We start from the raw sequence: 24,291 nt of genomic DNA, 5'->3' as shown, positions 1-24,291 counted from the left end.
TGTGAGCCAAATGAAGACTTCAGTGATTTATTTTTTAAAAAGAATTTATTTACATATATTACAAGTATAACACTGACTGGTTCACCAAAATTCACATTAAAACATCTGTATTGTTACCTACTTTTTTCCCCAAAACTGACAACTAAGAATTTAATGCAAGTTCAAAAAAGGGAAATACATAATATAGTTAGTTTTTCCATCTTGCAATGACACCTAAACTAATCAATGAGGACCGAACGTGAGACTTTATACCACAACACTAAAAAGACAAACTCATCTCCAAATGAAATTGGACTACTTCACCACCAAACTAAAACGAGAAATCGGTTACAGTCTCCCATTTACTGAGAATACAGCATCTAAAATCACATACCCTGGGGTACATAAAACAAATCATAATATATTTTGTGCAAGTCTCATTGGTGATCAAGGTCCTGTGGTTGTAGCAATCACGAGACTGAAACATTCGTTTATCATGCCTTTCCCCAACGACGACTCGCTGAAGTCCAACGAAATACAGTTATAAAGACTGAGAAATCAAAGTCTACTGTTAACATTACTTAAGACTAGTCAACATCTTTTGTAGTGTACATAAATAAAGGGCACATATGGCCAAGTCTAGTTGCAGCGTCATGTTTCTTCAAAACAACTTCCATTCCCTTGTCAAGTGGCTTTAAATTTACTAGACTAGCACATTGGCACATGGATTTATAATCACATTTACAATGGTCCTTGTCCTTTCAAAGCTCTTGATCATAAAGAATAGCTTTATTGTGTAACTGTAAGACAAAAACATGCTTGGTCAAGATCGAGGTGACCACAGGATCATTTGAGACACCATCAAGAATGATGCATAGGTGTCCAGGATAAGATCATGAGATAATCTGAGATTGACTCCAAATATTTGATTAGAGTATCAAATAAAGAGCACAAGTCTACGAAATTGCATTCAACTCCTGATTTTGATGATGTGACGTAAAATTGGCCCCATCTTGCTTAAATACGTCTTCACAACGATGATGTCGTAGAGTCCACCACTTCTCGCCCGTTACACACAGTTGGTACTATAGTAGAGGCTGAAGCTGTGGAAAAAGATAATTGCAATAAAGGAAATGATCAATAACCATTAGCTGAAGCTTTAGGAGTGAATGTGGTTACCTTGTGAGTAGGTGGAGCTCGGTGCGGTGACTGCCGTGGAGAATCGGTTTTCTTTGGCCCTCAGAGTGGTCACGTTCTTCTGCGGCTGGAAAAGGATGATGTGGATCTTGGGGGCGAAGAGGCAGCCGAGCACCACGGAGCCGCTCAGACTGACGGAGATGCACATGGTAGTGGTCTGCACCTGTACAGGGATCAACCGGATTTAACATGTTCAGATAAGTGTATCATTCAACCTGGCTCACAACAGTTTGTTACCATACACAATGAATGTCATGAACGCCAGCCTTGGTCAGATTTCAGTGCAAAATTAAAAGGAAAGAATATTTAATATTTTGCATGAACAAATGACTAAAAATAGGCTTTATTTTCTTTGAGCAAAATATAATTTCCTAATTCTTGAATTTTAGGTTAAATAGGACCGGTTTTTGATTGAACTATGTTCTGTAGGCCTATTCATTGCCTGAAAAAGTTCTGTGTTGGTAGCTTTGTGAAGTGATGATATAAGATAATACCCAAGCACTTTGATATTTACCATGGTCCAAGTGATTATTAAATGCATGTACCATTGTATTTACATTGGTACTTCAAAGAATGCAATGGAGAGAGATTATCATAATATCATGTCCAAATAACATGAGGTAATACCAGATTAAAGGTGCTGTATGTAATATTTTTGGCTGAACTAACGCATACAAATACCATATGTTTGCAGATATTTAGGAAACATGTTAAGTTCACATACTCGTTTCTCTAAAAAAAAAACAATGCTAGAGCCAGTTATTCACCTTTGAAATGTGAGTTCTGGGTTGGAATGTCAGACTGCATCCGAAATCGCATCTTTCACGGAAATAAGTCTTTCCGAATTCACAGTACTCATAAAAGAGGAGGTGAGAAGTACTACTTACGACGAGATTCTAAAGTGTGCATATAATGGACACTTTACTATCCCATGAGGCCACGGGAGAGGATTTATGAATGGAAGTGAAGAGACGTAACTGACGGTGGAAGGTCACATGACAATGACAACATGGCGAATGTAGTACGTCCAGATTACATTCATACTACACACATTCATATTATATAGAACATACTTTTTTAGCGGTCATGGAGTTATTACTTATTCAAAATAAGCACCTACTCAAGAGTATGCAATTTCGGACGCAGCCTCTGTTTTTGTTTTGGTCTGTGAAATCCCACCCAATAGTATTTCGACACCCCGGGGATGCCAGTTGGCGGAAAACACAGCATATTGCAACCATGGCAGCCAGCAAACTATCTGGGTCAGAGATTGCAGATTCTACCCGATCTAAAAAGGATAAATCAACTGATCAACTTGAGGCTTATCGTCCTCGTTCCTGTTGCGTGTCCTCAATCTGGCAACCCGCATGTGCGTCGAGTCTGAGGAGGAGGGGCGGGGGAAACAACTCTCCCAAATATTTCGAATTTGTACTGTAGTACCCATTTCAACCACTAGCTGTCAATTTAACATACTGCACCTTTAATAATTTGTCCTAGTGTATGGCTATGGATGTATGACCTGAACCATCTAATTAAGAAACTTCCAGGCAGGTGTGTTGAGTCAAGTTGGAGTTAAACTCTACAGGACAGTGGCCCTCCAGTAGCAGGATTGGAAACCCCGTGGTGTCTGACATCAAAGTACAGCGGGAGTGATACTTTTCGAATCAATCTCGAGGTACTTTGATGTCATACACGATTGGTCTGTGCAGCCTACTTCAAGTTGAAAACCTAAAGTCTTCAAGATCGCTTGAAAAGCATAGGCAGGTGTGTTGAAGCAGGTTGAAAATACATTTTACAGGACATTGGGTCTCCAGGAGCAGGATTGACGACCTCTGGTTTATTCAGACTGAGAACCTCTCAAGCCAAAAAATCCACTACTATAGTGGTGAAATAAATCTTTTCCCTGACACTTAATCTTTAGGTATTGCCTCTTCTCTTCTTCCTCCAAAGGTTAACTGGCTGATACTACATAGCATTCCAGAACTGATATTGACAGCACCAAAATTATATAATTGTCTGGTATAATAACTGGTATAATTCTCTGTGGATATAGTGTGTATGTGTTGTAAAACGATTTGCTGTTGCAGTGCAGGGATTGCCACTCTCAGCCAGGGGGCATTCTTGATGACCGTGTCTACAATGAAACTAACAGAGCTCTGACATCTCTCACCCCACAGCGATGAGAGTCCTGATAACATGCGACAGGCAGCCCTCATCCCTCAGATAGTGCTACTATATCGACTAGACATTCACATCACTGTATGTTTGAGCTGGCACACTGAGTTTGTCTGGTTATGAGAGCCGGAGGTCAGCTCTAAAAGTAATCTCCTGTTTGGTGTCATGACTTGCAGAAAACCTCAAGACTGAAATGAGTCTTGAGTTATGAGTTTTTGGCATATCTTTCGACTGCTTCTGTCTTCTGAAAAAAAAAGCAAAATTTCAAGGATGTTTTGCCATATGGTAATAGGGTATTCACTGCATAATCTAATAAACTCAAATGTATTACATTTTACATTTACAGTTACATTTCAGCAGAAATATGTTTGGGTCAATGTATGGAGGATTGTGAAGTATCTCCCCTTTACCATAAGAATCAAAGACAATCTTGCATAGCCACTACTGGCATAAATTCTGGTTAATTTTGCAGCTTGTTCTGGCTAGGAACTGGGCACATAAACAGGATGTTAGATCATTGCTTTTTTGTCTTTATGTGCCTTTTAGGAGCATGTCTATGTGAAATAAATCAGTGGTTCCCACCCCTAGTCATGGAGTATCTCCAACACAGCACATTGTCTCCCTAATGCAGGGTTCTTCAATTCTGCTTTTGAAGGTCACCTGTCCTGCAGAGTTTTAGCTCCTACTGTAATCAAACACATCTGAATCACCTTATCAAGCTTTCCGGGATTACTAGAAACTTCCAGACAGGGGTGTAGGGCCAATTTAGAACTAAGGAGTAGGACTGAACACCACTACCCTAATCAACACATCAGGGTTCTCAAGTCTCACGCATTGGCCGTGAGACACACGCAATTCAACCAGTTCACACGCTCACACGCCACACCGTGTATTTCTCACGCTGAAAAGGCAATGCCAACCAAGTTGTCCTGCAAGCTTTATATATAACGTTGTATACGAGGCGCAGGCAGACAAAGTGAAGTTTCCTGCCGCCAGCACGTATCTCGGCCAGATTGCGTTTGTTACTAGGTAACCAACAACAACATCGTGAACACACGTCGTGATGGAGAAGGTAAGTTAGAAGAAAGCTCGTCTAACATTTTTAGGCTAGAACATTTAATATATAGTCCATCGTATACATTATTATTGATGCAGTCAAAAACTCTACAACTACTTTGCTACCAGGCCAGAAGCATTGGCACAGTTTGGCTAGCTTACGTTATCTGAAACTAAGGGAAATGTTAGTGGGTATGGGAAGGAATGAAGATGTATTTCTTCATTTTATTTTAAATATTATATAATTTTATATATTACACTGTATTAATAGTCTTTCTAGTTACATTAAGGCTACATGTATTAAAGCAGAGTGCTCTGGGTAATATTTTAATTTAAATGTCTGGCATTGAGCCACAGTGCTTCAAGTGGGAGCCCCCTAACTACTCCCTGTTATCAAGGCATCAAAATGTGCAACAAACACTTACAACACAAAACACATTTCATAAGCTGGAGTGTGTACTCTTGTGTACACACACACACACACACACACACACACACACACACACACACACACACACACACACACACCTTAATACTCTAATATGTCATTTGTTCACAATGTCCCACCACACAATAAATCATTATACCATTTCAACTAGACACATTCAAAATGCAAAAAGATTTGTTTTTCCAAACTGTTTGGAGCAATTTGTTATATTTTTGTAATTTTGAAAATTGCTCTGACATTTATCAGATTTACCAATTGTTATAATTTCAATTTGCGCTGGTTAATTATGAACAATGGGTAAAATTGGGGGGCGGGGCGGGGGCGGGGCTCCATTAGGGCACCTCCCCTAACCGCATGTGATCTCACTCCAAGCTTTTGATAAAACTTGAGAACCCTGACACATGATTCAACTTATCAGTTCATAAATAGAGACTCCAAAAGCTGGGTGCATTAGATAAGGGAGACATCCAAAAAGTGTATTCTTGGGAGTACTCCAGAACCACGGCTGGGAACAACTGAAGTAGATGATATCACTACAATAAACTGGCATGTACCTTCAAACTTGTTTCTAACTATGTATCCTACTTACTCTGTAGTCACTGGCAGTGACGTAGAAGATGGGCTGGAAGGCCAGCCAGATGATACAGGTGGTGTACATGGTGAAGCCGATGAACTTGGCTTCGTTGAAGTTCTCTGGACATTTCCTGGTCTTGAAGGCATAGAAGGTGCAGAGGATGATGAGGATGCAGTTGTAGGTGAGGGACACCAGCATGCTTGAGTCCAGGCTGTTGCATTTCAGAGTCACCACATCTCTTCGATCTGGACCCACCTCTTTCCTAACACCCGGTGCCTCTACCAGCAACCAGACAAGAGCGACCAACAGCTGGGCAGAGATCAGTATGGCACAGATTGCTACCTGAGAGGCAGGGCTGATGAAGCGTGGACGTTGGGCACTGTCTCTTGCCCCACCAAAGATCCGAGCAATCCTGTTGGTCTTCGTCAGCAAAGCCGAGTAGCAAACCGCAAAGGAAGAGCCAAGGCCAAGACGACGCAGGGTGCACACAAATGCCGAAGGTTTGGCAATGTAAATGAAGGTCATGGCATAGCAAAGGAGTACACCAAATAGCAGGATGTATGAAAGTTCTCGACCGCTAGCTTTCACCACCGGAGTGTCATTGTTCCGTAAGAAAACCACAGCCACAGCAAGCGTACACAGCATCCCCAGACAGGCAATGGTGACGGGTCCCACTGCCCATGCGTCCGACCAGTGGATGTACTCCTCCGGAAGCTCATAGCACCCTGTGAGGTTAGCAAGGGGCCATTCTCCAAATCCACAGTCCACACAGGTAAATTCATCTAGGAGGTATTGGTGGGGTTGGCATGGGATGCAAATCCAACAACACACGTCCCCAGGTTGCATGCTTTTAGCTTCATTGGGTTGGCATGGGTCACTGCACTGAGATGTAGGAATTGCTCCACCTGCCCAAGGCACCAGACTGGTATTGAGCACTAAGCTCTGTGCCCAGTAGCCTACCTTCCGGTAGAAAAACTTGTTTTCCTCTTTGTGGTAGTGGAAGATGTTGTAGCGACCCAGGCAGTCACCTAATGAGGTGAACCGCACCACGTTCTCAGTGTCAGCAGGCCTAAAAGGGGCTGAAAAGGTTTAACAACATTACAGTACTTTTATTAAAGTCTGAATCCTGAAGCCATAGACTACATGCAACATTAATTCATTTTAAATGTAATGTGCAATTCATCTCAATTCAGAAACTAATCTTAGCGATGTAATGTTAGCTAATCTCCCAAATTTATTTCTCAACATTTAAACTGAAAGATTTAATCTGTTGAAACCACATCCAATAAATCAGTATATAGTTCATGGTCTGTCAAACTGATTATCCTGTCTGAGATTGCATTCTCTTGGAGACCAGTTGAGAGCTCTCTGATAATTTGATAAAGGATGTGTGGCAAGTGAAATGAAGTTTCGGTGCATCAAGACTTTTAGGTAGATAATTGAAGAACTGCTTCATTGATTGGGAGGAAATGCTCTATTGCAAAAAATAGGACTGAATGAAATAGAACTTGAAAGATCTCAACTGGTCGCTACTCACCATCAAACTTAGTCTTGAGAATAAACTCCCGGTAGAACCTCTTTCCATTGCCTGGCTTCATGGCGTCGCACACCTTTGTGGTATTGGGGCACACAGCTTGCCGCATGTTGTGCAGGGCATAGGCCATGGCATAGACTGCATTCACCACAAACATGATCTTTGATTCTGGCTTAAACGACCCATTCCTCAGGCTATTACTGGCGCAGCCGTGTTCATGTAGACGACAGCCAAACCTATGCTCCCAGAATTCCCTAAACCATGGGTTCCGTGTGTTCAATTCAGGTGTTAGCTTGGTGAAATAGTCTTCAAACTCCCTAATAGAGTATGAGGCAAGCTCAATGGTGAAAGCCCCATTAGCTGCCTTCTCGCTGCCATGGACTACGCTCTCCTGCGCTCCCCAGCCGTCGCTGGCCACCCAAATGAAGGTAGCGTTCATCCTGGCTGCGGCAGAGAGCAGCTCCCTTGCATCTTCACTTCTGGTGAAGAGAATCACCACTTTGGCATTGGCTTTTTGCTGAAGCGAACGAATAACATTTTCATAATTTCCTCTGTTTACTGAGCGGCTGACTTTCACTGAAGTTGCGATGCAGATTTGGCGTACTCTGGCTTCTTGTTGAAACGCATCGATACCCGTCTCGCCGTAGTCACCCTCTGAGGCTACAGTGGAAACGTAGGTCCAGTTGAAGTACCGTATGATATCAGCTATGGCTTTAGCCTGATAGAAGTCTGGTGGGACAGTTCGGGCGAAATAATCATAACGGGATTTGTCGCTGAGCTTGGCACTAGTGGAAGCATAACTTATCTGTGGGATCTGGAAGAGTCTAAGAAGGTTAGCCACCTGCAAAGAAAGAAAAATAATTGATTATTAGGCAGTAATACTTTTTTAGAATATATTTTTATGCAACCATTTTACCACACTTTGCATAGACCTAAGATTTCCACAAGACGTAGCAAATGTAGCTCAAGTAGCTGTTTTATTAAAGCAATTAGGCACATTATCTACATTATTTTAACATACATCCATTAATTATGTAAATTGTAGAAATGCTAATCTTTTTTTAATTTCTGTTTACTGCCAGCTTTCTGTGGGTGGCAGTTGCACAATGGTAATTGCCTCAGACAAATAGCAATGGGTTTCCTGAATATGGGGTAATCTATAATGAGCCTAATTTACATAGAATGCGTTTTTGCTCTGAAAAGAATGAAAGTCGCCTGTTTAAAATAAATCTTTAATATGGTGCAATGCTATTTCAGTGCAAATATCAGGTTACGAGGGACTGTGAGCAGTTATGAAATAAGATGCAGGTTTTTCCACTAAAAAACATAGCGCAAAGCGCCCTTTATGTCACTGAAAATGTTTGTTTTTGCTGTTCAGCATCTACCATAAATTAAAAACCCCAGTTTCCTGATGAGTCAGTGACCCACAGATGCTCTTTGCAAACTTGGTAAGCGCAAGATGTCCCATAACATTCTTTTTAATGTGGGAGGGAGAAAGATACAGCTTTTACCTCTGTCCTGTTTTCCTATCTCCCTCATCTGAGCCTATCATTTCAGGCCATAGTTTCATGGGACTCAGACAGACCTAATTCTGATCACGTAAGATAACTGTGCTAGCAGACAAAATTATAATGTTAGATATGGTGTAAGTTTTCCTCGGGCTATGACACCTTCAAAATCTGATTTGAGAGATATTTTTTCCATTTACACTAAGAGTGTTGACGGAGGAAAGAGAAAATGTGCTATTTTTGTTACTTGAGAATATAAAAAAAAATTGTTGAAAGTCACAGACCATAAAATCTTTAATTCTACTGTGTTGTTAATGAACTAGCTATTATCACAAGAGGACGACAGAACATACAAGCCTGACTGTTAGATGGATAGCATGATTTAAATAATCACTCAAAATTTAACAAAATTATTTGGTTGTAGCTGTTGGGTTCAGCTCTCAGCTGACAGACATTAGAGCTGATGGGTGGTGAACGTACATGTCAGTTTCTGACAAGCACACTTACATAGCTCAGTTTATTCAAGCCTGAGGGAGAGCAGACAGTCTGCAAAGAGGTGAAATTGAGAAAATCGGATTCATTTAGACAAGTGCAATCCACCACAGAGGAGGAATGCTGGTTTGGCATCTCACCTCTGCTAAATTTGACAATTGTCAGGCTAAATCGTAATCAAAAGTGAGAAAAAATCCTTGAGTTTTTTTTTCCTGCCATTTAAATTTTCCCAAAAAAAGGAACTGGCACACCACCCACCCATTAGAAAAATAGAAGAAAAATCAGGATTAAAATGAGCTGTGTTTTACTAACTGGTCACTGCTTCTCAGCTTTAGAAGCTCGAGCAGATGTTGATATTCCAGTTGCGTATCAACACATACATTTTTTTTTCAGAAAACAGAAACAGCAAGAATGCCGCTGAAGCATTTGACAGGGACCGCCTGAGCTGACTCTAGTGTGAGCACTGTTGCCCTACCCAGACAGCGGAACATGGAGATATAGACCTCGCTGCATTTCCCATTCTAAGAGGAGGTTTTTTGATGCAAATCATAATAGCATAACGTTAAAGTTCCAGTGAGGCTCTAAAAAGCAGCAATACGTGACACTGTCATTGCACCTGAAAGTGCGAATTCAGTCAGACTAAAACAAAAATTGTCATTGAAGGAAGGATCCCAAGACATATCTAGAGGCCAGTGTATCATATAGAGATGAGCTTCTTTCTGCTTGAGCCAGCAAGCAATCTGAGCATGACCCAGAACAACCCAGCAACCATCTAGAAACCGTATTATGACCTAAAAGTATTTTAAATAAGACAAAAAAAAAAAAAGCACCCTCAGCAACTATCTATTTTAAGACACAGGGTTCCCAGTGTCAAAGAAAACCTGGATATATAAAGGAATTTCTAGACCTGGAAAGATCAAGGAAATTAGTAAATTCTTAAAAAGCCATGTCATTGTTTTTTCAGTTTTTTTGGTTATGTCAAGGGTTAAGATATTTTATCGGGTAGAGATTGCTATTTGTTCAAAAAAAATAAAAAATAAAAATAATAATAAATAAAAAAATATTTTTTTTTACAAAAGTAAATTCATTGGTCACATTCATTGAAACTTTTGGAATCAAGAAACTTTTTTTTTGTTTTTTACGTTTTTTTTTTTTTACTTATTTTTATATATCTTTAAATAAAGTTTGAAAATGAGCAGCAGAAGTACAAGAAATCTCTTGAATATTGTCTCTGAGAATGGGGGGCCTCGGATTCAAAAAAGCTGAGAACCACGTGTGCGTGTGTGTGCGTGTGTGTAGCCTACTTGTACAGCTATCTTTGTGAGGACCACTGACCTATAGCAATACATTAGCAACCACCCTGAACATCCTAGCAATTATCTAGTAATGTCTTGGCAACAAAACACCTTAGTGACTGCATAGCAACCCCCTGGCAAAAAAAGAAAAGAAAAAAAAAAAAAACAGAATTGTGGTTGCAAGTTTCCCAGAGGCAAAAACTCTCACAATTGCATCAGAAAATGCAATCCATAATTAAGTTGTTCCTGACTTGTAATTATTAATTTTAACATGAAACGGATGATAATCCAATTCTCGTCTTATTTAAAAAATGTTTTTCAAAGGCTGGTCAAAAACAAAGCTTCATAGAGGGTTGTGAAAGAATGATTAAGTGTCTGACCCTGTCCTGAATGTGAGCTGCACACCCAAATGAAAGGCTAAATAGGGTCAAGTGATGCTCTATGACAGCAAAACCCCTTTTCAAGCTTTCCCAGCCTCCTAACATCACAACACCATCTGTTTTTTCCCAGGACACTTCTTCACCAAGTGCGGTGTCTTCACTCTCTGTTAAGAGCTAGAGAATTGCAAATGACTAAACATGACAAACAAATAAACAAGGTATGCATAGTGGTTTGAAATATTGGAGTGCTAATTCTAATTTAGTTTTAATTCTCTTTAATTACGTGGGAAATGCAAATGACTTGGCATTTATATGGCATTAATTATGAGTGTTATTTGTCTGTTGTTTTGGCATCCCAAGAACACCACATGCAGTTCCAACCTATTAACATTTTCAGTGTCTCAGACCACAGTGGAGATCTCCATATGAGTGACCTTGAGACACACACACCCACTCCGTTATTACATACAGAAACACTAACGAACAGTGACTCCTGGCAAACAACTTCTTCACCTTAAGAGACTTGCAAGCATGAAATAGTCAGACAATACTTGCTCTTAATTCCACACAGCACCTGAGGATATCTTGTCACGTTTTTTATGCATGTCATTATTATTTATAATTGTGTGCTAACACACACACACACACACACATTTTGTGCTAAAGAAACATGATAATATATTCCGTCACCTTGTGCGGGAGAGAAAATGTGCTGGCGATGAAAGGAGCATGTTGGCTATTGATTGGTTGGCATTATCAAACGCATTCCTCAATAACTCTCCAAATGTCTCGCATATACAAAATCTCAACAAACAGTTTTCTGCCTTTTTAATGAGTGCAATCTGACATGAAAACATTCCATTCAGATTTTCTAGTGAGTTAACTATAGTGCAAAAGCACCGTAAATGTGGCCCATTTGACTCGTGTGATATTTTACAAGTCATTCTAAAGTCATATGCCAACAACTATTGTTCATGTCTCACTACTACAACTCCAAAGACTGAGCCATTTTGGTGGCTCACTATAACCCAGCTAACAATTTTTGGTTCCCATAACGTTAGTTTTTGGTACCCAGAACATTCTCAGAATGTTAGTTTATGGTTCCCAGAACGTTACTTTTTATGGTAACCACCCAGCAACGTTCTGGGAACGTTATTTTATTGTTACATAAAAATAAAACCAAAAAAGAACGTTCCCCTAACGTAAGTATTTGGTTCCCAAAAAAATAACCAAAAAATAACATTAGGGGAACGTTCTGTGTTAACTGGGAAAAGTCTGAAGTATTTGGTGTTTACTTCACAACTAAACGTCTGTGTATGTTATGTGTTCGCTGACTGTACAGTATGTTGATTTGAGGTGTAAATTTAATACACATGGCTCATTGAAATATGGAAGTCTCTGGTTCCTTAATTCTTTACGCAGCATCAAAGCAGGTGTTACAAACTCATTAAAGCAGGCTTGGGGAGTTTTCATTGCATTTATACCATTTTGACCAGCAGGTGCCAATTGTTTCAGAGTTTTAGAAAAGCTTTGTTTCTCGCATCACAAATCATATGACGTCAAAAGACTTGGAATATAGCACATACGCCATTTGGACTACTTTCATGACACATTTATGGTGCCATTTCAGAACTTATTTTTGCTTTGGAGATGTGTCATAGACAAAAGAAAATCAAATGAATTTGAAATGGCATGAAGGTGATTACATTTTTTATATATTTCTTTTAATATCTAAATAATGAAAGAAAAAACAAGCCACATTTTACATGATGTTTGCTTGTAATGATGTGCATTATGAATATGAATTTAACCATGAGATAATTAAGCTATCAAGAATGATGTGCGTTGCGAGTTGTTAAACCATGACGATTTTGTTTATTCCCTCTCTAGGGACCTGTCACTCACGAAATTAGCGGGATAGTCTGCCAATCTCATCGCCACCACCCACTCCAGCACTCGATATAGCTCTGCCTCCCGCCACCATTACCCACACACACACATAAAGCTTTGTACCATCAACCGATGAATGGTAATATGTCAGCCCTGATTCCGTCTCACAATCCAGATGGCAATGGGTGAAAAACAGGTGTGAGAAAACCAGCGAGGACATGTGCTACCCTGTGTGTTATCTCCTTTATATTCATGTTCAGTCGTGTCATGCTTCTTTGGGTTCCCTGCCAAAAGCGTCTCTCATTTACCACTGGTGAACGAGCTCCAGGCTGCCTGAAGACCCCTCGAAGCTCTTTCACCCCAGTGCTGGACAGGTGGCATGGGCTTTGGCAGGCTTGTCATGGCCTTGTTGTCCAGCACAGTTGGAAGAGCTCGTCTGAGACCTTCAATTGCTGTCGCTGGCTGTGACATCCTTCCCACAAACCTGAAATGTTTGTGTATTTCTCTTCACAATATATTGTGTACATAAATGAATAATTTCTTGGTACATTATAAAGCATATAGTTAAAATATTTTGTTATATATTTGTTGACTGACAAATAGATCAATTTGTGTCAATATTAACATGGATTTTTATTTTATTGCAGGTTTCTCTGAAATGCCATATGATTAGCCACTTTGGGACCACAGGAAAATTGATTTCCAACACTGATTTGCTCATGGCACCACAGGAATGTGCACTATAGTTACTATTGAAGGTTTGGGACAGTGACATCAAAGGCACCAGACAGAAATATCATGATTTTATGGTTTTCAATAAAAACTGGCAAAAAAAGTTTTTGCAAAAAATTTAAAATAGTTTAACTTCTGTTGTGCTTATTGTTGCTGTTGTTATTATTTCAATTTAGCTTTAGTTTTATTTCAGTTTTAGTTTTATAAATTCTACAGAAGCCCTGAACCGCAATGTAAAAAAAAAAAAAAAAAATCCATAAGAAAAAAAATCAAAAATCAAAAATTACGAGAATAAAGTCGAAATATTTCGATTTCAATAATTTATTTCAATGATTAAAGACAATTTAAAATAATTTCAGTTGACAATAACAATGCTTACTGGAATGATGTTTTAAAGGTGCACTTCACTGCTGGCAAAATGGGCTTTCAATAAAACTTGGCTGTCTATACAGTAGAAAGGCGATTTTTTTTTTTTTAAATCAGTGCTAACTTACCTGACCAGAGAAAACAGAGAAAAAAGGCGGTTGTCTTGCCTTATGCCAAAAAAGATAGGAAAACGTCAACACCCATAATGCACTGGGCATGTTACTGTCCAAGGCCACTCCCACTAGTCTGCTATGGATACGGTTACCAGAGTCAAATACAGTTTTGCTTTAGAAGGAAATACTTCTTAGCAAACTTTTAGTCCTAATGATGTCGACTTGTATTGTTCTCGGGTGCAAGAATTCAAACAGTAAACGTTTAGTGGGAGTGAGTTACTTTAGGTTTCCAGTGAAGCATCCAGCACGTTGTAGGCAGCGGCTAAAGGCTGCAAAAAACCCCGGAGAGAATGCCATGACGGAAAATCTGAAAAACCTCTGTGTTTGTAGTCAACATTTCAAACTGGATGACCACGAACAGTGTTTTAGGCCAAACAAAGAGGAAAAACTGAAAGAAACGGCTATTCTGTCAGTTTCGCCCAACAAAACGCTATAAAACGGTTGCCATAATGTTCCATTTTTACTGTAATGCTGTTTAAAGAGGCATAGTACGATATAATTTTCAGTGATAAACCTGATAAACCCTTACAATAACTGTTCTGTTAATAACTCTCTGTCGATTCGACTGTCCGTGGGCGGCGAAACAAAAATGCGGAAGTATAATCTGTAGTTTTCACGAAAGCCCTGCGTCATCAGGCTGAATTTTGCTGACAAATAAATGTGAATTTCTTGGTCCAGGTAATACATTGTTAATTTACTCATACTATCGGCAACGTAACGTTTAAGTTCTGAACATTCAGTATGTTCTCATATGTGATCCTGGACCACAAAACCAGTCACATGGGTCCATTTTCTGAAATTGAGATTTATACATCATTTGAAAGCTGAATGAATAAGCTTTCCATTGATGTATGGTTTGTTAGGAAAGGACAATATTTGGCCGATATACAACTATTGAAAATCTGGAATCTGAGGGTGCAAAAAAATCGAAACATTGAGAAAATCGGCTTTAAAGTTGTTCATTTATGTTGGCGATTGTGCTGCATTCACTCACAAAATTAAATGTTTTATATATTTACGGTAGGAAATTTACTAAATATCTTCATGGAACATGATCTTTACTTAATATCCTAATGATTTTTGGCATAAAAGAAAAATTTATCATTTTGACCCATGCAAAGTACTGTTGGCTATTGCCACAGATGTACCCGTGCGACTCATGACTGGTTTTGTGATCCAGGGTCACATATTATGTTGAACTCTTTTATCAGGTAAAATTAAATTTCTCATTAAATGACCCCCAACATTTGGCATCCATCTTACTAGTGCTGAAGTTGAGCTTAGATCAGGACCATCTGTCTCCAACGTGTGTACCGTGGTTAGCAATGTAAATTCCAGCACAGCTGATGTACCAATTATGCCACGATTCCAACCATATAAAACGAGCGTAGGGCAATTAGCGCTCAGTTGTCTCATGCTAATCACAGCCTAAAGGCAGAGAACCGTAATTAACAAGCTGTAGATTCACAGTCTCTGGGCGCTTCGCTCAGGAGGAGGTCAGTCTGTACAGAGGAGGCTATTGTGCTGACAGAGATATGGGCGGATGTATATGTTGCTTGGGTTTGATAGGGAGGAGTTGAGTGTAATGTAACAAAAAGAGACGTGGTCAGAAGTACTTCCTCGGTATGTTATGCTTACTGCTATGATAACACTTTCTGATCGTATTTCATAACCCTATCTATGTGTGAGAATGCAAATAAACATTTGGAAAGTTGAGAAACTATATTAATGATAGTCTGAGATTATTTGGACAACAACCTGAACAAAATGTTTTTGCAGGGGCGTAGCAACCACTTTTCAAAGTTCAGTGAACTCACATTTTTTTTGTCATGCTACTGTGCAAAAATAAAATTGCAACCGGTTGCATAAAACAAGATTTTAAGACCAATCAGAAGCCTTTGTTTACTTTGGTAGTGGATTGAACACATGCACAAGAAGTAATCTACCATTATTAAAATTAACTAAGATTAATGCTGTAGAAGAACTGTTTATTCTTAGTTAATGTTAACTAAGGTAGTTAACTAATGAACCTTATTGTAAAGTGTTACCCATTTATTAAATTTGTTATGTATCTCTTCCAGGTCAAAAAGGACCCGAATGCATCATTTTTTTCTTGCTGGTCCAAGGTGGTCTGCCAGGTTTATTGGTCAAGACTCAAAACCTACTGACTGATCTTGTAAACTAGATTTCTTTTTTAAGAAAGATAGTGGGTTGCATAGTGTTTAGATTGATGTACGTTCTACCGTACCTGTATAGAAACATCACTATATGATCCTCCAATCACTCCAGAAATGGCCAGAGGCAATTCATCCGGCACAGGATTCGACCCATCTGGACAGATGAAGCCTGGCTGATGCACTTTCGTGAGAGAAGCCCTCACGAACTCCAGCGACTGCTCCAGTGCATACGTGTCTTTAGAGCAGGTGTCCAGTATATGGGCTCCCAGCTTTAAGCCGGGCAGGATTCGGTTGTCCTGGTTAATTTCGTCCAGCGCCAGCAACATGGCCTCCAGCCTCTGGATCCCGCGCTCTTCGTTTATCTTACCGCAATCCTCCATCCCTTCTCCCTTCTCGTGCACAGGGAACAGCCCTCCGATCACCAGGTCTCCATCCATGATGATCTCCCGCTTTGATCCGGCGAGGGGTGGGGTGTATCTGGGGCTGGTTTGGGCCAGAGGAATTAACAGGAACAGGAAGATGTGCGTAACCCGAGCCATGTCAGGGTTTACGAGAGGTGAAGAACCCTTATAACTACCCTGTGTGGTTTACTTGGCTGAAATATTTACTAAGTCTGTCGCTGATTGTAGACGCATCTCGATATCTCCTCAGCACCTGAAAAATAGATATGAATATCATTGACTTGTTGACTTTCCAACTTATAATGCAAAATAAACAACACTGAAAATGGAAAACGTTGTTTTTACATGATTAACACATCTGATAACAGAAGCATATAATGCACAGTGTCACATATTACATAAGAAATTGAATTTTGATAAGGTTTTGTGGTTGCAATGAGGAGGCGGGCATGTCTAGATAGTTATTCATCCTGATTGAACTCAACGTTTCAGAGGTGAGGCTCTGTTTTCTAGCTTCATTAATTCAGACACATCAATAACTCCCAGTGACTCCGTAATTTTCTCAAGGTGTCAAAGGTGATGGATATCATCTTTTAGGTTATGAAAAATTACAACCTGAGGCAAGAGGATGAAAAAATGAAACGATAAATAATTTCAGCTGATAGGAAAGTCTTTCGCAACTATATATCACACAGACTGAGCTTTCATCTCTGTTCAGAGATGCCAGGATATCTCCATTACATGTCTACCACACAGTTGCAAAGATTGTGTTTTTCTTGCATGACACATTTTTCAGATGTTTTTAAAAGCCTTTTCTACACTGTTTTGGGCTATAGTTCTCCTGTTTTGTTTGTTTTATTGATGTTTGGCATTACCTAATACTGTCTCTTGTCTTTCATTGAACTTAATCCTCAAAAACAGAGGTGAGATGTAAATATAAAATGATCTTTGTATCTCGTATGCGTGCTAAAAAAGGGTGTTCAAATTCGACTCTTGATTAACAAGTGTCCTTGTCTCAAAAATGTTTCCTCAACATCCAAATTTCTCACGAACCCACCATCACGGTCCAGTTATGTGTGTTGCTCACTAGTCCTGGGGCCTTCTTAATAAACCGTGCGTACAAACAGATTTGATCTTAGAGTGTGCGTATGCTAAAATCCTAACCTATGTTCGTATTTGATGTGGAAACTTTTTCACTTTTCCCTGAGGCAGAGTGTCGGAGTACTGCAGGTTTTTGGAAATCTAAGCCACTCTTGTCGCTCGCCATAGGTAAAGGATTTGAACGTCGACTGGTGCTCTCTTATATTATGTTAATGTTGCTAATGTTAATTACATTAATTAGGCGGCATTTACAAGGCAGAGATCTGAAACCATACAGCTGTGCACAATTTCAAGGTAATTTGCGATTTATAGATTTCACATCTGGAAGAGAGGCGTACGCACGTTTTTGCCCGTAAGTTCATTCTCTGAATCGCACGTACACACATTTGAGAAATGACGTGAGATCAAATGTAGGACGGTTTTCTAAACATTTCAAAGGACATTTTAAAAAAGAGGCCAGAGGTCTTGATATGACTCCGGTTCATCATTCCATGTATCTCTATGGGATTATCTTCTTTTTATTTTAACGTTTCATCATTCGTCAGGTAAAAAAATGTAAGTCAGATTGCTTTGAAGAGTAACAGCAAGCACATCTCTCTTCAACAAGCGACACAACTTGAGGTGTCATTTCCGTCTGTAGCACAAATGGTTCAGGATCAGTTAGGGCCAAATTTTACTTGTTAGGGTTAATGGTTTTGAACTATTCTGAGCAAAAGTAATACTGATGCTTGTCTTAGTCAGCATCTAATTATAAAGTCTAACATATGTTTCTCTGAAAAGGTGTTTCTTTTCTTTTTTCCAATCTCTCTGATTGTGATTTTTGTAAATGAGTCACTAGTAAGTTTTCCCTCTTCTAATTGCAAGATATAAAGTATAGTATCAGTTATAAACAATGCAATATATATATGTGTAAACTGGACACTGTACCATTTTATTGTCTTAGATATGCTGATGAATATGGTTATGTGAGGGAGATGTTCCTCTGAGCCTCTGGACACAGGGCAGCTTCACCTCTAACTTTTCAAAAACACCATATGAGTTTTAATTTATGATAAATCATGTATATTCATGGTGTTTCCCCTCCCTGCTGGGGTAATGAGGCAACATCTTGTTTATTAGGTTTCTAGTTCCTTAACTTCTGTTACCATGGAAACAAGAAAAAGTGGGTGGGTCGGGGTGGCAAGGCGGTGTGATAAAGATATATACTGTATATTCTAATTAATATGAGATCTGTTATCATAGGTGCATTCAATTGAGAGATTATAGCAAGCCAATAGAGTTGTTTCTTTGTAACGTCGGGAAACAACGTGGTAAAATTTCATTGTACGAATCCTGACCTCAATCTTTTCAAGTGTGTCCAGAAGAAACAATATGAGGTTAGATCAGAAAAATAATGTATCTTTAATTTATCTCTAAAAAGTATCTCTCTAGATGTTATCTTCTATTTTCTTAAACAGCATGCCTTTGATTGACACAAGGGTCATGTTTATTGTTGCACTGATCAAGTACAAAATAAGGCTTGAAATGCTTTTTAAAATTTTTTAAAGTTACAAATATATTTTAAACAAATGGTCAATGAAAAGAGATGTTTAACCTTCAAAAAGATGTCAAGCAAACTATTATATACTAACTATTATATACCTTTTTATTTTCTATATTTTCAGTGAGGTCTGTTGTTTATCTACATACAGTTTTAAACCCTGATTTGTGTGGTTTTGTTCATTTCTATGAAGACAAAAATAACAAATTAAACTACAAATAAATAAATATGCAAGCATGGATTCTATGCCAGAATCATAACAAGGCTACAAATGTAGCCTTCATTAAGCTGTGATTCAGTAGGAGCTGGCTGGTTTGGGACCAAATGTTGATTTGTAGATATTTGAAGAGAAATTATGTTTGATCTTTTTTTTTTCTTTTTTTTTTTTCATGCAATGAAAACATTTGGTGAAAGGGTTAACTGATGGCATTGTAAACCTTCTTAAAAAGTCATTAGTTATCAATTTGATACCTCAATTTTAGGTGTGTTCTTTATCGATAAAAAGAGTACTGGCGACTCTCAGTCCCCAAACAAAACATGAAGGGTTATAGCTATAGGTCAAGGCTTTCTAAACTTCACCAACAGCAGCAGGAGCAGTTGACCAAAACTACAAAAACATTTAAATAACATTAAAAACGAATCATGGCTTTTTTTTATCTTCTCTGGAACAGATGGAAGCAACAGGCACTGTTCGCTGGACAAGAGAAGAGAGTCAGGGTAATGGACCAGTCCATGGTAATAAACTGAGGTCTGGACATTAGTGCAGTAGTAAAACCACAGTAGTCTCACTTGAATAATAAACATTCACAAATGTCAACGTATTTTTTAATGTCAACAGCAGTCTTTGACACTTAGGGGAAGACTGTTCACTGAAGAATTATTGAGAGGAGGATCATTACTGTGCTCTTGAATGAGACACTTCAACCAAGGTTGAACCAGGGGCAATCAGTGCACTATAAATCGCAATGGAAGGAAAGCATGAGCAAAATGACAAGCAATCAAGATATCGTAGTGAGAAATCTTTATATATATATATATATCTCGACATCCAGGTCTACAGTCCAACAAATCTGAATACTCAGATTTTGTGACGATGATATCAAGCTAGTTTAATATAATGAAATTAATGATCACATCAGTATATAAATCTTTATGAGAACCTACATTTTTCTTAATGACACGTAATAAAATGATAAATAATAATGTCCACATCTGATGGGTGAATAAACCTTTTCCATCAGGTTGCGGCGTGATAATTAGGATTAATGGGCTTAATTTCATTGCATTTTTTTTCCCCCAGTGTAATCTTATTGAAGAGCGGACCACATGGATCCCATCTCTAACCCCAGGTTATTTTGGCCATTCAAATCTATAGATAAAATTCCAAGGGAAGCCACAATGAATATATATGCTGTGAGAATGTATGTATGCGTATGAATGCTTGAATTCAGAGCTTGTGGGAGAATTAGTTCCCTTGATCCTCTTGTTTTGGCAGAATTTATGTGTATACTCAGAGACCAGATGGGATTTTACCAGTCTGGGCTCACCATCAGCTTGACTGCTGATAAGTATAAAGTATAAATTATTTAATACTTGACATATATCAGTAAAAAGATTACATTTCTAAAATATTATTGTTCCCACACAAGGACCTTAAATATATGGTCCTACTTCTTTTTTATAAGACACACTTTGGTTTCATTGATAATTTCTGGAGCACAGCCAGACCAGTTGAATGGCTCGGTAAGGTTGCCAAGGACGAAAGCATTCACAGACATGGAGCAAATTAACTATGAGATGTTTATCTCAGCACGTCCAATCAGCTTTTCTCTATGGGTTGCTATGGATGCTTTACACTATTCAGATCCAAAGTGTCAGCGGGTGAACAGAACAAGGGTGTTAAGTTTTGCAAGAAGTTTCCTCCTCAACAGGAAAATGGCATGTTAATGGCCAGATTGTGAAATCTGAAAGTTGCTCCAAGGTAAAATTATGCTACTCATATGGCCAAGCGTTATGTGCGGCCAGTGACAACAGTTATGAATATATTAATTTGTTATGGCTTGATCTGGCGTCAACAAAACCCAAATTAGAGTCATTGCAATTTGTTTTTTAAGGTTGTATGATAATTATAATGTTTTGGCTTCACTGACTTTAAACAGTTTGAATGTTTGCTTGACATAATTAATGCACTTAATTAAAGAAAGCACATAAGCACAATTATGCTTCAACAAGTCTGAAAAGCCTGAAAATGTTTCTTCCCAGTCTGGGCAACATCTGTCTGAAATATTAAACACAAATACGTAGTCTGGGTTACAGAACACATTTGATATAATTTATGAACCAATTTGAAATAGGTTGACGTCTTACTATTTATTTTGTAGACATTTATAGTATAAAATAAACAATTATTTCTCTACTAAATATGCAATATTATATCTCGAAGCCAAAATATGACAAAAGAAGAAAAGCAATCAGTTGCAAACCTAAAATATTTTTTTCCAGGACTGTTTGCATAAAGCATAATGTTTCCATTCAGCGGTGCACTGATCCACACATTTCTTTGTAATGCGTTTCTGTCAGAGGTAAAGTTGAGTTGAGCGTGTCAGGTTGTCAATCACATTTCTTTTGTGTTCAAATATCAAGTGCACTTATAGTCAACAAAGGATCAACATCTCAATGACATTCAAACGAATCCTGTTTGTATTCGATCACACCGTTTGTGCTCAAGAAATGCCAAAGCATCCGTGCACGCGCGCGATAAGGCAATTCTCCGGCACTTTGACATGCTCTCATTATTGCTGCATGTAATTAATTGTTCCCTATAATAAATACTTCATATGTGGTGGTATTCACAGCCAGTCTGATATTTCAGTCATGCAAATGATTTTAAAATTGACCAAAGTGTGCGCAAATGCATGCAAGTGCATGCAAATGTTGCGCGTAAATAAAATGCATGCTTGCTTACCAGTGAAGAATTGATCTGGCAGAAATTCAACACCTTGTGCAACTTGTTTCAAGAATGCAAAGTTGATTTTGCTTTGGAATTGGTGAGAAATCAGCTTCCATTTATGATGTTCCCACAGGTGCAGGTGTTTGATGTGTTTGGATCTGTCCTCGGTGCTGAAACAAAGACCTGATGAAGCGCAGAAGGTGATGATGAGGAGGAGGAAGATCTTACCTGTGCACAGCGTAATTCACTCGCAATGATGAATGCCTTCTCATTAAAAGCAACGTGCACCACAAACACCTTCTTCAGACCAGCTAAGTCCACTTAATGGTCAGTTCGGCGCTTTCTCCTCAGTCTCAGGGTTTTGTGAGAGCGCAAGAATTCAGTCCACACACCTGCCATCGTGAGAGGTTTAATAAACTCAAACTAAATCTCCACGGATCCATGGTTCGGTCACGATTTTCCAAACGTCTTTTACTGAAACTTGAGACGATTTTTTTATTGAACAGTATTGCCCAGATATAAGTGGCGCCTCAGTAACAAATGTTTGGTCCCCCTACGATTTGGTCTTTTAATTTCAAATAATGCATGTTGGTGTTCAGGGTTCGAGCTTCATGCATTCGTGAGGTTCGGGTGAAACACCAACCCCTGCGCCCCCTCCGTCTATGCTACCTCTCTCTCTCTCTCTCTCTCTCTCTCTCTCTCTCTCTCTCTCTCTCTCTCTCTCTCTCTCTCTCTCTCTCTCTCTCTCTCTCAGGCTGCTATATGTGTGAAGATAGGTGGAGTCACAACAGTGCTTTTCTCGTTTAAAAATCGTTTAACTAAGACCCATTTTAATCATGGGTAAACGTTATCTTGTGTTGAATAGCCTACTTGGTAAGAAGCCTAATTGGTAGACAGGTTGCAGAATTTCACACGGTAGCCATTTGACGTTTAGTAGCCTACATTCATTCTGTAAATAACACTCTTTAAAACAACAAGTTAGGCTACGACAATCCCAACGAGAACGCGAGCTGTTTTAATCAGAGTCACGTATAAATAATAGGCCTATAACTAATGAATGTCATCACGTAAATCCTCACTGTTGTTTTCAGTCTTCTGCAATTCAAAAAATTAAATATATATTTAAAAAAAAATAGATGTAAAACGCATTTTATCGAAACATGTTTATATTTCCCTTCAGACGTTAAAACTAAAAAAGCGCGTGACAGTTTCTGGCTGACGTGCATGAATATTTAATGAGGCAGTTTATGATTGGTTGTCTGCTAGCACACAGCAAATGTTGCAACGTAACTCCGCTATATTTGTCTCAAACGCCACAAAAGAGATTAAAAAAGGGTCAGAAAAACCACAGAAGACAGTTTACCATCGCTTCGACATTGCAACTCTTTCCATCAGAAGCTGAAACCAAACCAAAGCCAGTTTCTACAAATTTTTAAGGCGCGTGCATATTTAATGACGCAAGCACAGAGGCCATTTATAATTGGATGTAAAAATATGTTAACGGGATGTCTTTGGATGTCTTTACACGGCAAACACTGGCGGAGCCCTGGCCACCCTTGGTCTGAGCTTGGCCACCCCTCTCACAACTGCTGTTTCTGTCTCTTTTTTTATTGACAAAAATTGCGTTTTTTTTAACGCTGAACCGTCTCTTTAAGACCACAAAAAACGTGAGACTTTTCAGAGTCAGACGCACACTCCAACTTCACCTCAGCGCCAGGCGCAAGTCAAACGAGTGCGGAAATGTGCAAGTGCCGAGTGGGCTTCAGCAGAACATCAGACAGTGATATGCACATAGTAAATATAGAGTCAATCTTTCCCAACTGGTGGGTTGCAAGACCGTTTTGAGGAAGTCGAATAGTGTGCAGTCAACAACAAACGTAATTCTCTTTTTTTCTGATGCTACTTTTATTTTAAAAGATGTGTGTGAAAGCTTGTGACACTTATGTCAGATGCTGAGGAAAGGGCGTTGTCCTTGTTCAGTTGGCTATCTTCGTTAAGATGAGATGTTGTCAGGAAAACTAACTAACTTTTCTGTCATACGGCTGACAGCCGTTGTACTGTGCTTGCGCACATCACGCGCAAATGCGGCGTGCTGTAGCCGTAGTAGTCGTCAATTAACTCATGCAAGAAACAAAAAGGCGATTAAAGCTGTCAAAACTGCATGCATGTATTTGTTATATATGCGTCACATGTCTCTGTATTAAAATATTCTGCTATGTGAGATCACAATATAAGGTACAAACTGATATGTAATGTTTTAATGTCCAAATAAATGTGAGCACTGTGCATTTGTAGGCCTACTAGACGATAGGCATTCATTTTG

General features: G+C 39.0%; 1 protein-coding gene across 2 annotated transcripts; it reads right to left on the bottom strand.

Moving 5' to 3' along the window:
• Positions 1–50: 50 nt before the first annotated feature.
• Positions 51–22,623, bottom strand: grm2b (glutamate receptor, metabotropic 2b). Of its 2 annotated transcripts, none has more exons than XM_084396020.1 (6): positions 21,984–22,623; positions 16,048–16,630; positions 6,967–7,804; positions 5,445–6,508; positions 1,159–1,339; positions 51–1,082 (listed from the first exon to the last, which is right to left on the bottom strand). In XM_084396020.1, exons 2-6 carry the CDS (start codon positions 16,513–16,515, stop codon positions 1,009–1,011), a joined length of 2,625 nt encoding a protein of 874 aa, XP_084252146.1. In that variant the 5' UTR covers positions 16,516–16,630; positions 21,984–22,623; the 3' UTR covers positions 51–1,008. The 2 variants fall into 2 exon arrangements, with proteins under 2 accessions (XP_084252146.1, XP_084252147.1); XM_084396021.1 differs by having other exon boundaries at positions 22,197–22,623.
• Between the last annotated feature and the right edge of the window lie 1,668 nt (positions 22,624–24,291).

Source organism: Rutilus rutilus, assembly GCF_951802725.1.
Source record: "Rutilus rutilus genome assembly, chromosome: 22".
NCBI classification, from domain to species: Eukaryota; Metazoa; Chordata; class Actinopteri; order Cypriniformes; family Leuciscidae; genus Rutilus; species Rutilus rutilus.
The sequence above is the reverse complement of the archived record's forward strand: the minus strand, read 5'-3'. Positions and strand labels throughout refer to the sequence as shown.

Bases quoted from the DNA above. Each gene is read 5' to 3' on its own strand.
- grm2b (XM_084396020.1), bottom strand. From the start codon at position 16,515: ATGGCTCGGGTTACGCACATCTTCCTGTTCCTGTTAATTCCTCTGGCC. The intron at 1,340-5,444 runs GTAAGTAGGATA...ATCCCTGTACAG, and splicing joins TCACTGCCAGTGACTACAGA to GTGCAGACCACTACCATGTG. The intron at 1,083-1,158 runs GTAACCACATTC...CTTTTTCCACAG, and splicing joins GAGCTCCACCTACTCACAAG to CTTCAGCCTCTACTATAGTA.